Consider the following 15,948-nt stretch of genomic DNA (forward strand, 5'->3'; position numbering starts at 1 on the left):
TTTTTTTTTTTTGGTATTTTGAGACAGGGTCTCACCATGTAGTTGAGACTGACCTGGAACTCACTGTGTAGTCCAGGCTGTTCTCGAAATCACAGCGATCCTCCTGCCTCAGCCTTCTGAGTGCTGGGATTACAGGCATGTGCCACGATGTCCAGCCCTTTCGGGGAGTTTTGAGACTGCTTTCTATAGTGATGTTACCATATTGCATTCAACATGGAGGGATTTTTTTATTGCCATTTATATGTCTTCTTTGAGAATAGCCTATTCCAACTTTTTAAAGCTGGGTTATTTATCTTATTACTAAATCTAGGAGTTCTTTATATATTCTAGATGTTTGTGGTCTGCAAATGTTTTCTCCCATCCTGTGAGTCGTCTTTGCAATGGGGATTAAACTTGAGGCCTTTGGACTGAGCTACATCCTCAGTCCTTTTATTGATTGATTGATTGATTGAGACAGGGTCTCATTGTGTAGCTCAGACTGACCTGGAACTCACAGCGATCCTCCTACCTCAGCTTCCCGAGTGCTGGGATTATAGGTGTGCGCCCCCATGCCTGGCTCAGTCCTTTTAGTTTTGAGACAGGCTTGCTAAGTTGCCCAGAGGGGCTTGAATTTAGGATCCTCCTACCTCAGCTTCACAGAATATGAGAATACAGGCATGTGCCATTGTTTCTGGCTCTTTGCATTTTTATTGCTTAGGTGTTTATTTGAATGTCTGTTTTGTCCATCTGTACTAATTTTGTTGCTTATTCTCTTGGTATTGTGTGCTGTTTTTTTTGTTTTTTTTTTGTACCGGGGATCGAATTCAGGTCCTTGCGCTTGCAAGGCAGGAGCTGGAACCCCTGAACTAAATCCCCAGTCCTTGTGTGCTGACTTGATGTTACCATTTTGTACTTGTTAGTAGAGGAAGTGAGCAGAATACAATTTGTCAGAGAGCTCTCAGGTAATCTGTTCATGTTTTGCCTTCTTCTTTTTTTGGGGGGATTAGATAGGGTCTCACTGTGTAGCTGAGACTAACCTAGAACTCACTATGTAGCCCAGGCTGGTCTCAAACTCACAGTGATCCTCCTGCTTCACCCTCCCGAGTGCTGGGATAACAGGCGTGCGCCACCACACCCGGCTGTTTTGCCTTGTTCTGCTTGCACTTGACCAGCTAAGATGAAGAGCTAGGCTGATGGCCCGGTTCAGATGGTGATGCCCCCATTTTGGGTGGTGACCAGCAGCAGGGCTTGCCGCAGAATGGTCAGCGCTCAGTGAATATCTGCTGGGTGACTGAAGCATCCCTTGGTGAAGCATTTAGAGTCCAAGATGAAGGAGCCCGTTCTTAGGTCCCAAGGTCCTTTGTTCCTGCAGTAAAAGCAGCCTGGTCTCACACGTGGCTTCTTTCCTTCCCTGTCAGAGCGGAAGCGCTTGGGCATTGGCCAGTCTCAGGAGATGAACACTCTGTTCCGCTTCTGGTCCTTCTTCCTCCGAGATCACTTCAACAAGAAGATGTATGAGGAGTTCAAGCAGCTGGCTTTGGAGGATGCCAAAGAAGGCTACAGGTACGCAGGCATGGGCCTGGGGCTCTGGCTAGTGCTTGGCGGGTGAGGGGTCACCCCAATGAGTCTTATTCCGGAACTGTGGTTAGAAATGCCTTGTATTATGTATATGTCTTATTTTTAAACAAATACTGTAATAAACATGGTTCAGATTTCAAAGAGTTTTGCTGGGCATGGTGGCGCCCTCGGGAGGCTGAGGCAGGAGAATCACTGTGAGTTGGAGACCAGTTTGGGCTACATAGTGAGTTCTAGGTCAGTCTCGACTACATAGTGAGACCCTTTTTTTTTTTTTCCAAAGAATTGAAAAGGTCATGTAGTAAGAGATCTCTTCAGCCATTCCTTGCTGTTAAAATCTTAGCGGTCACGTTTGTGTAAGCAGGTAGTTGCCTGCTTCCTCTCCCACACCGCTATGATCCCTTTTTCATTTGTACCAAAGGGGGCCTCCTACATTATATATAAGTTTTGTGGGTTTTGTTTGTTTTTGTTCTTTTACAGTTTTTGATACTTTATCTTGGAAATCATTCCATATTTTTACTGTAACATGGTCTTAGAGCATATGGATATACTGTAATTTATTTAACCTATCTTTTAATATAAATGTAGGTCATGTACATTTTTTTTTTTTTTTTTTTTTTTTTTTTTTTTTTTGGTAGCAGGGATCAAACTCAGGACCTTGTGCTTGCAAGGCAGGTGTGGTGCCTGAGCTGAATCCCTGGCCCTTACCATGGTTTTTATTAACTGCTTCTCTTTTAGAATTTGTTCGGTAATGCCACTGTTAATGTTTTATACTTTGATAAAGTCTAAATCCATAGTGTTTGGCCATTTCCTTGGCACAGATTTCCTAAAAGTGAAATTTCTGACTCAGGTAATTGGACAAACCTACTAATTGGCATGGTTGAAGTGGCTTTGCAGAGAGCTTGTACCAGAGGTTGATAGTCATTCTGGAAAAGCACAGATAAGCCAGGCATGGTGGAACACTCCCCTGACACTGTGGCAGGTTGAGGAGAGAACAGATGTGCGAGCCCCATCTGGACAAACTTGACATGACCCTGACCCTAAAAAAAAGCACAGAGAGTAAATATTGTGGGATTTGCGGGTTGTAAGATCTCTGTCCAGCTTCTCAACTCTCTTCTTATAGCAGAACGCAGCCAGGAGCAGTGTATAAAGTGATAGAAGAAATGGGGTGGGAAGGACTGTATAAGTTTACTGATTCCTGGTAAACTGAACTTTTGGTTCTGGACCCACTTAGACTAGCCTTAAATATTCAAGGGTATTTGCTCCTTTTCAGTAGAAGAAGAGCTCTTTTTTTTTTTTCCTTTCTTTTCTTTTGAGACAGGGTCTCACTATGTAGTTTAGACTGACCTGGAACTCACTGTGGAGCCCAGGCTGGTCTCAAACTCACAGTGATCCTCCTGCTTCAGCCTCCTTAGTGTTGGGATTACAGGTATGCGCCACCACACCTGACTAGGAGCTTGTTCTTTTATACTCTCATAGTTAGTCTGCTGCCATCCTTAGCTACCTTTCCCCATTCTGCAGATGAAATCACTATGAGCTGACTTTTCTTTTCCCCTTTTTTTTTTTTTTTTTTTTTTGGTACTGGGGATTGAACTCTGGACCTTGCGCTTGCAAGGTAGGCAGCAGAACCACTGAGCTAAATCCCCAGCCATATGACTTTCCTGATTTATCTTCCCACAGATATGGTTTGGAGTGCCTTTTTCGATACTATAGTTATGGTCTGGAAAAGAAGTTCCGGCTGGACATATTCAAGGATTTCCAGGAGGAAACTGTGAAGGATTATGAAGCTGGTAAGAGTTGGAGTTGGCTCTGCACATACCCTTGTCCTCCAGGCTGTCTTCCTGTCTCCCTGGGTCCTTCTGCCTAGGTCTTTCTCTGTTCTGCCATACCGCGCTCTCCTGTAGCCTCTTTGTCTTCATATCTCAGCTGTCTCGTTTCTCTGTACCTTTCTCTCCTCCTCTTCTTTCCCTATAGGCCAGCTCTATGGGTTGGAGAAGTTCTGGGCCTTCTTGAAATATTCCAAAGCCAAAAATTTGGACATTGACCCCAAGCTACAAGAATACCTCGGCAAATTCCGACGTCTAGAAGACTTCCGAGTGGATGTAAGTGAAAAATCTCTTCTTTCAACTCCTATTTGTGCTGCAAATTGTTGAAGGAATCAGGGTGCATGGGTCTGGTCACGGCTGTTCCACTAGCCCCAGAAACCCCCCAGTTTGGGTTTCTGTTCCACTTCCCCATCTGTAAAATGGAAGGTAGGGTACACAGCGAATGCCAAGCGGAGAGTTGTGTGGTTGCTCCAGTCTCCATTGTGGATATTGCTAAGTCATCGGAAGGTTCTTTACCTCTTACAACCGTCTTTGCTGCTATGCCCAAGGTCACCACTAAGAATCAAAAATAGGGTCTCCATAAGTACTGTTTGTGTCAGGATTGGCTACCCATGATAAATGTGTTTTTCTTTTCTGAGAAAGATCAGTTTCCAATCCAGAAGTTCATAAATTGGTATCAGTGCTGCTCTACTTTTTGGGTCAGTGCCTCAACAGTGACATCCAGTGGTGTGTCTGGATTATTGCTGGTGTGCTGTCGAGGGAAGTGGTTGGAGTTTTATTGAGCAGATTCTGATTGGATGTCTGTGCAGGTGCTTCAGGGACTCTGGAGACTAGGGAAAGACTCGAAGCATTTGTGATAGCAGGGGGCATGACTCAGCAGTAAAGTGTGCGCTTCAACTTCTACTGGATATTTACTCTGTAATAGGCACTCTGTACCCTGACGTCTTTGAGCCCTCCTGTGGTGAGGTGGGCAGGGCTTACTGCCATCTCCCACAGGTGGGTAAAGTAAGACCCTTGACCACCCTCGACGTGGTGTCAGCATTGTTCAGGTCTCCCAGGGTAAAGAAGATGCAAGAGGTAGACTTATCAGGAAGAGCAATGGCTCATAGCCTTGGTACCCAAGGAAGAAGTGTTCTCACAGTCGTAAAACTTTTGGTGATGGTGGGAACACATTGGCTCGTGGTCTGATTTTCATTTCATTGGCCTGTTTAGGGCCCTGAAAGGGATTGAGGAGGTCCGCAGGAGCATTTGTCCTTCCGAGCTCACACATTATTTCCTAGATGGGAAGTCCTTTCTCGGGATGGGAGCAGAAATCGGTGCGGATGAAAGCCTAGACTTCAGGACTAGGTGGACCTAAATTTTGTTTTTGCCACTTCTCAGCTATGAGATCCTAGGCAGATTCATTACATTCTGTATCAGTTTCCTCCTCTGTAAAATTGGTAATGACATCCACATCCAAGGATGCTGTGGACCTCATGAGACAGTGTGTATCAGTTTGCACAATGCTTGGTGTAGAGAAACGCTTACCTGCTGAGAATTTTTGCTTAAGATCAGACCCCTTCATTATCTGCATTTGGACGTTGAATTTGAATGTCATCTAGGCAGCCATGGTAAGAAGTTTCGGATAGTGCCCTGTAGTCTACCTGTGACTTTGCTCTTTTGTAGCCCCCCATGGGTGAGGAGGGCAACCACAAGCGACATCCTGCCGTAGCAGGTGGAGGCAGTGGTGAGGGTAGGAAACGGTGCCCCTCCCAGTCTTCCAGCAGGCCTGCCGCCGTGGTCAACCAGCCCCCTACACCACCGACTGGCCAGCCCGTCCAGGAAGATGCTAAATGGACAAGCCAGCGATCGGACACACAGACTTTGGGAAAGTGAAAAGCCCTTAGCCCCTGGGGTTCGGGGGAAGGGGTGGGTGAGTGTCTGTGGGGGTGCCCAGTCCCAGGAGAGGGGCCAGAGGAGGGACAGGCCTGGAGTTGATAGGACGGGCCTCTGTGCTGAGCAGCAGTGTACACACCACTTGGGCTGTTAGAGGTTCCCTGGGCAGGCGCCTCCACATCCCCTTCCCTCCTCTCCGCCACTCTTCCGTCCTGGCTTCTTCTACGGGGGGAGGGAAAGGGGGGAGATTTTTTTATATATATATATATATACATATATATATATCAAGTTTTAAATTATTGATAGTTTGTCTGGATTACCAAAATCACTCTTCAGCCCTGCCCGCGGCTAGTAGGCCGCAGCCCTGGTCCCCGCCCACAGCCTCCTTCCTCTTGCTCCCCTTCAAGCCAGCTATGCAGCCCACCAGAAGGCCCTGCGGCCCCATGCAAGGCTCTGACAGCACCCTGGGCCCCAGGAGCAGCAGCCCTTGACCACCTGGGCTTCTCCATCGCCGTGTTCTCTCCCCGCTGTCCCCACCATGCCCTTCTGCCACCTTATGGGAGAAGGAAACCAAAGGATGCTCCCCACTCCCTCTCCTCACTTCCCCTGCTCCCCAGCCCAGAGAAACGCTGCTCGTACCAGAAAAGACTATTGAAAGATGATTTATTTTATTTTTCTCTGACCTCTTCATCCTTGGGAAAATTTTAAGAAAAGAAAAAAAGGCTTTAAAAAGGACAAAATTGACCATTAAAAAAAAACAAAAACAAAACAAAACAAAAAAAAATCAGAAAACCTCTTCCCAATCCATAGAAAGTGATGTCTTTCCCCTCTCCTTAGAATTTTTTTGTCTGTTTTGTTCTTGGAAATAATATTTTTTTAAAAGTTGCCTTATTGTGGGGTGGGAATGTGAAATAATACCCAAACGCCTGTTTTCCTCGGGGAGCCACCCCGAAGAGCCCCACCTTCTCTGGATGTGCCTGGGCGTGGGCTGGCTAGACTCCTCCTCTGGACTGAGTTGCATGTGTAGCGCCTCCTGCTTGGAGGCGAGAGAGTTGGGGCGACTCGTGTCCGAGCCGTGCCCGGAATATCCCTGCTGTTGCATTGTTCGAGGCTGACGTCCTGTATCTGTATACTGCTGCCACTGTCGCGTCCTCACCCTGCTCGCTGTTGCCTCGCGCCAGGCCCCATCCTGCTGTGATACCCTTCATCCTGCTCTCGGAACCCCAAGCCAAGTTTGCTTCAGACTGTTGGAAAACAGAGTTGGCCTGGATCTGGAACACGCTTGTCCTCAGCCTGAGCGTCTTCCCCTGTGCCAGAGGGGACAGGTGAACACCTGGCAGCTGAGGCCTGACTGAATTTCTCATGATGTGCTGAAAGATCCCTGAGACCTCAAGGAGGCTTTGTCTCATAAAAGGTGACTCAAGGTGTCATTGTCCTCCGCTGGTCTGGTGGGGTCTCCCCATCTTGCATCCCCCCTCTGCAAACCATCTCTACCTGCCCTCCGATCGACTCTGCCTGGGAACGGGGGTTGAGGAACTGGGGGCTGGGGGAATCCTGCCAATTGGTGAAGCCCTGTGGCAGGAAGGTATATGTGGACATAGAGTATACCTACCCGACTCCTCTCCTCCAGCCACTGCTTGCCTGAGTTGGGCTGTGAGTGACAGTGGAATGGCTGGAGTCTGCTGTTGCCAGAAGCTGGGGAGGGTGGTGACGGACTGGCCCACGGACTGGGACATGTGTTTAGTATAGGCGAGACTGCACGTTCATCTCCAGTGGGAGAAAGAAGTCTGTGGTCTTGTTGCTCAGTTACTGCAGTGTCTTTACCCCCCTGTTCAGTGGCTTCCTCTGTTGGCCAAGAGTTTGGGAGTAGGAGACGGTGTCCCAGGCGCACAGGGCTCGCCCTCTGTCTCGGTGCCTCGTTCCTTTGGCCTCGCCCTCCCAGTGTTCAGCACATGGGAACCCATCTCAGTTCCTGTGGCCCAGTGGTCTCACACCCAGGAGCAGTGTCTGGTTTCTGCTGTGAAGGTGCATTCGAGGACTGTGCCCGACAGGTCTGGTTGGTGCCTGCTTCACATGGACCAGACACTGGACTCCTGCACCCCCTACTCCCGCCCTTCATTTCTTCTTGCTTTGCTTTGAGTCACTCAGCCCCATACTGTATCTAGCACCACAGAAACCTCAGTGTTTGGCCTCTGCTGGGCTTGGGGGCACAAGGAAGCCTTGGAGGTGGGGCAAAGGCTGTTCTCATCTAGTTTACTCCTGGGCCAGGGCTGCTGTCCTCTCCCTGCTCCTCTCAGACAGCTCTGAAGGAGGAGGAAGCCCTGTAGGTTAGGAAGGTGAGGGTTTCATCTCAACCTAGGAGGAGGGAGGGGGACTTTTTTCTTTTTATTTTTTTGTAACATGTTAGGAGTTAATGTTGCAAAGAGTAGTTTACATCCTCACTTTCTGAAGACACTTGAATTTAGGACCGATGTATCTGTGACAAGCATGCCCGGAGTGGCAGCACCATCGGGGCCACTTTACACCCATCTCCCTGAGGGCAGTCTTAAGACCCGAGACACAAAGCAGCAGCCTGCCCAGACCCCATGCACCCGCCACCCTTCCGAGGCTGGCTCAGCTCTCACAGGGCAGTTCCTGTCTGCTCTCTGCTGCGCCTAGGAGCAGACAGGTGCACTACCAGTAGAGAAAGCCTCCCACCCCTGCCCCAGCCTGGACCCCTGGGGCTCAGATCGAGGTGCTGAGCCTCCCTCCAAGTTGTTCAGTGTTTCTGTTTCGTTCCACTGTAGCTTTCCCCCTTTCCTGACGATTGATTCACAGAGTAAGCTGCTCAGAAGGCCCTGGAAGTGGGGAGGAGGGGCAGGAAGATGAGTAGTTAGAAGGTGGCTGAGTTTTTTGCCAAAAGCTTGGGTAGAGTGGTCTGCATCGTCTGGTGCCCTCCTGAATGGGAACCCCAAAGTCCCTCCTGTGTGGAAGGGGCCCTAGATTCTCCCCACCCCCATTCTCTCCCTCCTTTAGCTGTGTTGATGGCAGAGGCAGAGAAGACAAGAACTTAACAGCCCGTTTCTCACTGGAGAGGAAAACTTGTCATCTGGCTTTGCAGAGAAGGTTCCACCTTACACTCGTAGTACATTATCTCTACCATGTGCTAGGATATCACACTTAAAAGGACAAAAAAAAAATGTAAAATACTTGAATGAGCTTGTATTATAACATTAATATTATTGAGAGTATCTGCTTCCCAGGCTGAAGTGATTCATTCATTATTCTAGTCCTGCTTTAGTCCTTTGTAATTTGTGGTAATTATGCTTTTCTTTTTAATACAAAAAAAATGTATAAAAATAAAAATATGAAAAGGCAAAATACTGGCTGGTCTTCCTTCTGTTTGGGGCTCTTCTGTTGGGTGTGATAGATGGACCCAGTTGGGGCCTCTAGAGCCAGAGGAATCTCCTGCTCGTGTGAGCAGATGAATCTCAGTTGAGACACCGCTTTGGGCTGTGGGGAGTCCCCGAAGGCAGGGGCTCCCTGGGGCTCCTACCACGTCTTCCTCCACAGGAATCTTAGATTCACGTTCACCTTTTGTGTCTTTAAGTGGAACATGGGAACCATAGCCGGTGCCACAGAGTGAGAGCTACAGTCCCGACAGACGGGATTTCAGGCTTTGAGCCCACTTCCTGGCTCCCAGACCTCCCACCCATTGGCTGTAGCTGGCATTTTGACAGCCAAGAAGATAAAAGCTGAAGTTCTTCACGGAGGGGCATGGCCTCTCTCTGGACACTTGTCTGCAGGAGTGTGAAGGAGTCACACCTAAGTCGTGCATGGCCTGAATGAGTCCTTGTCTGCTCCGGGGCCCTCAGACATGACGCTGGGGAGGGTGCAGCGGGGAGGCCCCCACTCATGTAATTACATCACACATGAGGCCTGGCCTTAATGGTTCATCTGATAGCTTTTGTCTCCCATGCCTGATGCTTCCTAGAAAGTGGTTTTCTAGAGAATTCCGTCACCATTCGTGTGGGTAGGTATTTCATTGCCACCAGTGGCCTCCATAGGCCAGGGAAAAGAGTTCAGGACATAGTGTCCATGGCTTCTGCAGATTTATTGGTACTTTGGGGACAGGAAGATGAATGAGTCCATCCTCACTTCCTCACATTCCTGTTAGGATAGTTATGGAAGAGGCTGCTGGCTATTAGTACTTCTTAGCTTTTAGTGTCACGATTGTGAGTCAGGACAAGTCCTGTAGTGGAGGGAAAACAGGTACAGTAAAACCTTGGATTGTGGGTGATTTGTCCTGCAAGACTAGCAAACATTTCTAATTTTAATAAATGAGCACTGTCTTGCAATATGAGTAGGTGACGCCAAACTGCATGATTACATCTGAGCCAGTGATTGTCCCCTGCTACCCGTCCCTCTGTCTGTCTCTCTGACTTCGGGATTATGGGTGATGGTCTCCCAACAGCAAGAGGTTGTGGAGATCTTATCTGCAGAGGAGGATGAGAGGGCGGAGGAATCCCTCATCTCAAATGAGATAAGGGAGATGTGAAAAGCAGTACAAAGTTTTGTAGAAAAGCACCAGCTGAATAAGGCTCTAGTAGTCCAAGTGGTAGAATTATCTGATGACAATGCAACGTCACATTTCTGCAAAATCCTCAAAAGAAGGCAAAAGCAAGTGTCAGTGGAGAGGTTGAAGTTACAGGAAAAGGGCCAGGGATTTAACTCAGTGGTGCCACTGCTTGCCTTGCAAGTTCAAGGTCCTGAGTTTGATCCCCAATACCCCCCCAAAAACAAATTGCAGGAAGAGGAAATGATTCTAGTGAGTCAACAGATCACAGTGATTCTGTTAATGTTGGTGAAAGTCATCGCGCAATAACCCTCTGCTTGTCTCACACCAGCCATGAAGTTTTTCAAAGGTAAGTGCGGGTTAGTTTATTTATAGTTTGTCATTATTTTGTATTGCACGATTATCATATATGAAAATTTGTGGGTTGTAAAATGAATCATCTGAGTTTTTACTATTTCTTGTGGGAGAATCGCTTTGATACACAAGCGCTCTGGATTACAAGCATGCTTCCAGAAGGAATTACGCTCGCAAAAGGTTTTACTGTATATACTAAAATAAATGGAGATTAGTTTATTCTGCTGGAAATTTGGGGCCATTTGATGCAGACAAGAATAGAGCTAAGCTCCTCTATGAAGGAATAGCCAACTATCTGTGTGTCAGAAGAAACAAGAGTTAAGTCTCTTGTCCCAGTAGGCCCCTTACAGTGCCTCAAAATCTAAAGACCTTAAAGAGGAGAAATGCAGGGCTCTTTCACCTTCGTCTTTACGAACTCTGTTCTCACACTGAAGACTGACTCTTTGTTTTCCAGATGCTTCTTTGAAGGAACAGTTCCTGGGTACCGGCCGGCAGCAGTAAGAACTCGGACTTTTGATGGACTTCAGCCCAAGAGTGTAAGCTGTCCTACGGCCAGGACCTGAGTGCACCAGTCAGGTGGAAGGCCAGGGAGGTTGCTGCCCACGAAGTGTTGAGTAGGCTCCCTCAAGAAGGCTTCTGAGCTCCCAGTGCTGATGGGCAGTCCTGACAGTTCTGCCTCCAGCAGCGGTGGCGAGCCTACAGCGTGTGTGCTACAGTGGGCCGTTTGTATCATTGAAAGCTCTAAGAAGGTTTGTGCCACCGCTGGCCTTGAGGTTGGGTCTGTGAGATACTAACATTTTGTCTTACTTTTAAGAAACAGAATTTTGGGCTCTGTTGGCCAGGCTGGCCCCACTTAGGGCTCGAGCCATTCTACTAGCGTCTTCTGAGGACCTGGGATTACAGACTTGTGACAAAATACAAATACTGTATACAACCACAATAAGCTTCCTGGCTGTGTCTCACTGCCAGGGGCTTTTGTTGAAAATAAAGACACCAATAAAATTTCTTTTAAACAGGTGTCACGGCTGAAAATCACCCTGAATGAATGGTGCTGAGACAGTTAATTAACCTTTGGAGGGAAAAGGGTTTTGCCCTTTGGTCATGTTTTCCCGCATTCCTTTTGGCAGGCGGAAGAGGGTTCTAGACTTGGTCTGGTTCAGATGGGTGAGGGGCTTTAGTTAGGTATCCCTGAAGGGCAGCCTCTCACCTTTACCTTTGTGAGCAAAAGAAACCACCACTGAACAGTTCTCAGGTTTTGACCTTGATTTCTGTACAAGGCTAAGGGTGTTAGGGGTTTGTTGTGAGCCTCACTGGTAGCGTTTCTAACCTGGGGTGGGGGGAGTCTTGTGGTTTTCTGTTTGTGTCTTTTCTGAAGACAGTATTTGTGTGCAGTGGGAAGGAGGGGCACCGGGGCCTTCGTCTTTGACCCTGTGTGTCTGTGTCAGTGTGGAAGTGGAGACTGGGACTTGGTGTGTTAAGAACTGAGAACTATAATTACTGGCAAAGGTGCCCTGGCTGTGGCCAGAGTAAGGTGTAAGAAAAGCGTTTAGGGACAAAGAAGCAAAGTGGGACCTAGTTGCCCCACTCTGGCACCAGAAGGTGCTCTCTTTGGAGTCCACGGAGGCTCCTGTGCCACTGGCACCTCTGTCCTCTGCATCTTCCTTGTCCAGGGGAAGTCTCCAGCAGAGGATGTGGGGGACTGGGCAGGAGCTCTCTTGAAGCCGTTTCTCCTCCCTCTGGTGGACCTCCAATCTTGGGAGCTTTCTTTATTCAAGCCAATTTCTGGTCCCAGCAGTAGTTTAGAGGGAGCCCTGGCTCTATCTTTGGCCCTCCTTTTCTAGCAAGCTGGCCTGCTCTCTGCCCTAGTGGTGCCATCAAGAGTATATGGCTAGGGGCTGAGGGTTGAACTCGGTGGTTCCACCACCTGCCTTCAAAGCACAAGGACCCAAGTTTGATCCCCAGTACCAAAAAAAAAAAAAAAAAAAAAAAAAAAAGTATGTGGCTAAAGGCACATTGTTAGGTACACTCGTGAGGCCTCAGGCTGCCTTAGAATCTTGGGACAGCCAGGATGTACAAGGGCCCGCTCACTCCATCTTCTTTGGGGAGTCGGGGATGCTCTCAGACAGTGGGGTGAAGCCGAGCAAGAGGACGTGTCGCTCATAGGCCTTGGTCTGCTTAAACACGGTATCAGTCCCATGGAGGTGGTCCAGCACCCCCAGCACTCCATAGCACTGGTTGAACCTGGAGGAGAGAGGAGAGCACTGAACTGCGGGGGCCAGAGGCCTGTGGCCAGATCTCCGTTTCACCTGGTCCCGCCTCACTTATCTCTCATTCTGCCCATGCCTGCGTCCTGACCACCCAAACCAGAACCACCTGGGGGATCCTTACAGATGCACCTTTCGGGGGCACTCCGGACTTTGCAGACTTCTTCCTTTGGAAAGTTCACTGTGTGATTATGATGCATCTGTGTTTGAGAACCCTGGCGGTGTTAGGTTTGTGTGGGTGTGGTACAAGGATTGTCTGCATCAGAACTCTTTACAACATGTTAGAAAGCAGGTTTCTGTGTTGTGCTGTGGTGGATACTTCGGTCCAGCGTATTTAGAGTTGTAACCAGGAGCCCACATCTTTTGTTGTTTGTTTGTTTTTGAGACAGGGTCTCACTATGTAGTTGAGACTGATCTGGAACACACTATGGAGCCCAGGCTGGTCTCGAACTCACAGTGATCCTCCTGCCTCAGCCTCCCGAGTGCTGGGATTACAGGCGTGCGCCACCACGCCTGGCAAGGAGCCCACATTTTAAATAAGCATTCCAGGAGACTTAAATCATCATTCCAGGAAGTTCAAAGAACATGCTTGAAGCCTGGAGGATTTCAGACAGCTGTCTGCCCTAGAATTGTATAGAAGATGTTTATGCACATAGGCGTTTTTCTGGAGATGGCATCCACAGTTTACATCAGATACTCAAAGAGGCAAACATCCAGATAAAGCGCGAGAACCCCACTTGCCCGAGGGAGGACCCAGCATCAGGGTGAAGGAAAGGTTCAAGGGGGTCATTTTCTCCACCTGCACATGACGCCTTGCTGGTGAGACACGGGTGTCTGCTATCAGAAGCTTGAAAGCCAGGGCGGTGGTGATTACCTGGGACCCACTGCGGGGAGGAGAGCCTTACTTGAGGTGGTGGTAGTCATGGAACTCCGGTGAGGGCAGGAAGGGCAGGTGGTAGCCACAGTGGGAGATGGAGGTGATGATGAGGGCCAAGGAGAACCACACGGTGATGGAGGACAAATGGGAGCCCATCACTAAGGGGCCCACTGTTGCCGGCAGCATGTTGGAGGCCTGCAAGAGGAAGAGGACTTGAAGGCGGTGCTGAGGGGGAGAGGGGGCCAAGTCGGTGTCCACTCTGCCCAGAGCGGTGCCCAAGGACGACTCCCTAGGTTTGCTGGAGACGGTTATTTTGTGACTCTGGGCAGGCTGTTGACTGGGGCTCAGTGAGGTTCCTGGGCACCGAGCTGGACTCACCACATACTCTATTGGGTGGGCGTAGAGAGAGATCACACCAATGGGTGCTGTCCACTCGTGGTGTTTCTTGTGAATCTTCTTGTAGAATGTTGGGTGGTGAAGGAGCCTGGAAAACTAATAGTTAATGATCTGCCGGTTCCCTTTTCCTCCTCCCTGGCCAGACCATAACACGCTGAAGGTTGGAGGTGGAAGTTACATCTGGGGCGCAAAGTTGGGAACTGCACTAGTGCTCAGGACCCCCCACCACCACCATGTGCACGTTGGGGGCAGGTTACTTTGCCTCTGCCCGGATTGTGTGAGCTGGGAAATGGCGGTGATTCCGGAAAGTGTGCATTCGGTACCAGAAATGAATAGGAAGCTGCCATCCACACAAATGGCGTTGCCCGTTCTTTTCTAAACATCCCTCGGTTGTGTTCAGTTGTCAGTTATAGGATAAATAGCCGTCTTGTGTAAACCCAGGGGCAGGGGCCTCAGGGCTTGAGGCCAGAAGGTGTTGACCCTGTAGCTGCAGTTCAAAGCCTCCTTTCCCTTGTTGGTCAGTGGCCGCAGGTTGATGAGTAGCCAGCTGTGCTCAGCCAGGGCCCCTGCTCACCGGTGTGAATAGTAGAACAAGACTTCCTCAGTCAGGGTGAAAAGCGCCAACTCCAGCAGGAACCAGTGGAGGGTAGGTAGCTCTCGGCGGCAGGGGTCTCCCCACCGCTTGAGGAAGGGATAGAGGAAGACCACCACAGGGAGAGAGATCGTGCACTGGTTGAAAAGGACAGTGCGGATGGACTGGCGCAGTTTCACGGAGTCCACCTGAGGAAGGGGGGAGGGAGATGGAGGTGAGAAGAGGCCTCGCCATGGCTGGAATCCGGAGATGGTGCGTGGGCTGGAACGCTGTGAATGCCTAATGCCCCTGCTCTTGGAAACTGCAGCAGCCGCAGTCTGCCTGAACCCGCCTTTTCCTGGTTCTGCACACGTGACCGCTGACCTCCCTCTAGGCCCCGTGTGTTCCTAGCAGGTAACTTGGGAAGCCCCCAGCGTCCTTGGGAAAGGTCGTCAGCGCTCAGGTTGACATCCTACTTCAGCCCTTCTGCCTCTCCTTGTTGACAGAGACTCGTCCATGAAAAACGCCAGACAAAAGTCGCCCGCCACCTCCTGTCTCCAGCGTCGCTGGACTGGGCCCAGAGCAGAGGGCGACAAGCCAGGGAGCTGCTTTCCCAGCCCCATGACTGCATCACCATGTCAGGTGAGCAGCTGTCAGGCTGGGGGCCTGCCCGAGCGTCCTCACCAGGGTCTGCTCTGTAGAGCTACCCCCAAATGGCCACACTTCCTTCAGCCTCAGGATTTACTCTGATTTTTTACTTCCATTTCATTATAAGGCCAAGTCTGACCGGCCTGGCTTGAGATCACAGGTAAGGTGATACCTCTTATATACCTCTTCTTGAAACTTGGACCAAGAGGGCAGGTGCCAATCACATCAGTTATCCATTTAACTGGAACTTACTGAGTATTCGCTATGTAGCATTCAGTGTTCCTGCTCCTATGGAGTTAGTATTCCAGTACTGAAGATAGACTAGGAACAAATACAGAAATGTATTTAAATATCGGAAGGTGACTGTGTGGGTAAAAGGAAAACGTAAAGGAGGGAGATGGGCCCTGGGAGCGTGGGTGGGAGTCACCCTTTGAACTGAGTGGTAAGGGTAGAGCTCACTGGGGTGATAAAGAAGCAGAGAGAGGTAGCCAAACAAATGGAGGAGGAGCCTTCCAGGAGAGACCGGCCGGTGCTAAAGTTGTAAGGCGCATCCCTGGCCAGTGTGGCTTGAGAGGAGCGCGAGGTCAGAGCTGGGAAGGCCGCGTCACACGGGGCCTTGGTGGCCGTGTAAGGAGTTCGGCCTCTACTTCAAGAGGAACAGGAAGCCATTGCAGTTAGGAGCAGAGAAATACGGCTCTGGCTGTAGAGAAGTGATGGTAGGGAACAGGGAGACCAAGGAGGACTGCAGTGCCACAGAGATGCTGACGTGTGCCAGCGTGGTGGCGGTGGGGAGAAGGGACTGCACTCTACAGAGGCCGCAGGAAGCTTTCCGACAGGTTGGGTGTGCGTGTCAGGGAGAGTGAGCCCACAGGAATGACTGCGGTTTGCGCCTGAGCAGGAGGAACAGGGTTCCCTCGTTCCGGTTAGGGAGGATATGGACAGTCGGAGCTGGGAGGGGTGATCAGAGTGTGCTTTTGGACGTGCCAGATTGGAGCTGTCAGCGTGCATGTAGCGGTGGAGGAAGACCT

The 15,948-nt window shown here is 49.7% G+C and overlaps 2 protein-coding genes across 7 annotated transcripts in view; one reads left to right on the plus strand and one right to left on the minus strand.

Annotated features, from left to right (window-relative positions):
• The window catches only part of Larp1 (La ribonucleoprotein 1, translational regulator), a 95,419-nt gene extending 84,722 nt beyond the window's left edge, over positions 1-10,697 (plus strand). For 3 of the 4 annotated variants that reach the window (XM_033761587.1, XM_033761588.1, XM_033761585.1), the window contains exons 16-19: positions 1,398-1,542; positions 3,235-3,344; positions 3,529-3,656; positions 5,046-5,977. In XM_033761587.1, coding sequence (XP_033617478.1) covers positions 1,398-1,542; positions 3,235-3,344; positions 3,529-3,656; positions 5,046-5,255 — 593 coding nt within the window. In that variant the 3' untranslated portion in view covers positions 5,256-5,977. Of the gene's footprint in view, positions 1-1,397; positions 1,543-3,234; positions 3,345-3,528; positions 3,657-5,045; positions 5,978-10,618 lie in introns of those variants that run through there. The other variant, XM_033761586.1, reaches the window with a different exon arrangement.
• Positions 10,265-15,948, minus strand: part of Faxdc2 (fatty acid hydroxylase domain containing 2) — a 29,249-nt gene continuing 23,565 nt past the window's right edge. For 2 of the 3 annotated variants that reach the window (XM_010639831.2, XM_033761589.1), the window contains exons 6-9: positions 14,276-14,481; positions 13,684-13,789; positions 13,334-13,500; positions 10,265-12,405 (exon numbers count right to left, since the gene is read on the minus strand). In XM_010639831.2, the coding sequence (XP_010638133.2) occupies positions 12,249-12,405; positions 13,334-13,500; positions 13,684-13,789; positions 14,276-14,481 (636 nt within the window). In that variant the 3' untranslated portion in view covers positions 10,265-12,248. Of the gene's footprint in view, positions 12,406-13,302; positions 13,501-13,683; positions 13,790-14,275; positions 14,482-15,948 lie in introns of all 3 variants that reach the window. The other variant, XM_033761590.1, reaches the window with a different exon arrangement.

This window comes from Fukomys damarensis, unplaced genomic scaffold (assembly GCF_012274545.1).
Source record: "Fukomys damarensis isolate Sample0158 unplaced genomic scaffold, DMR_v1.0_HiC HiC_scaffold_9, whole genome shotgun sequence".
Taxonomy (NCBI): domain Eukaryota; kingdom Metazoa; phylum Chordata; class Mammalia; order Rodentia; family Bathyergidae; genus Fukomys; species Fukomys damarensis.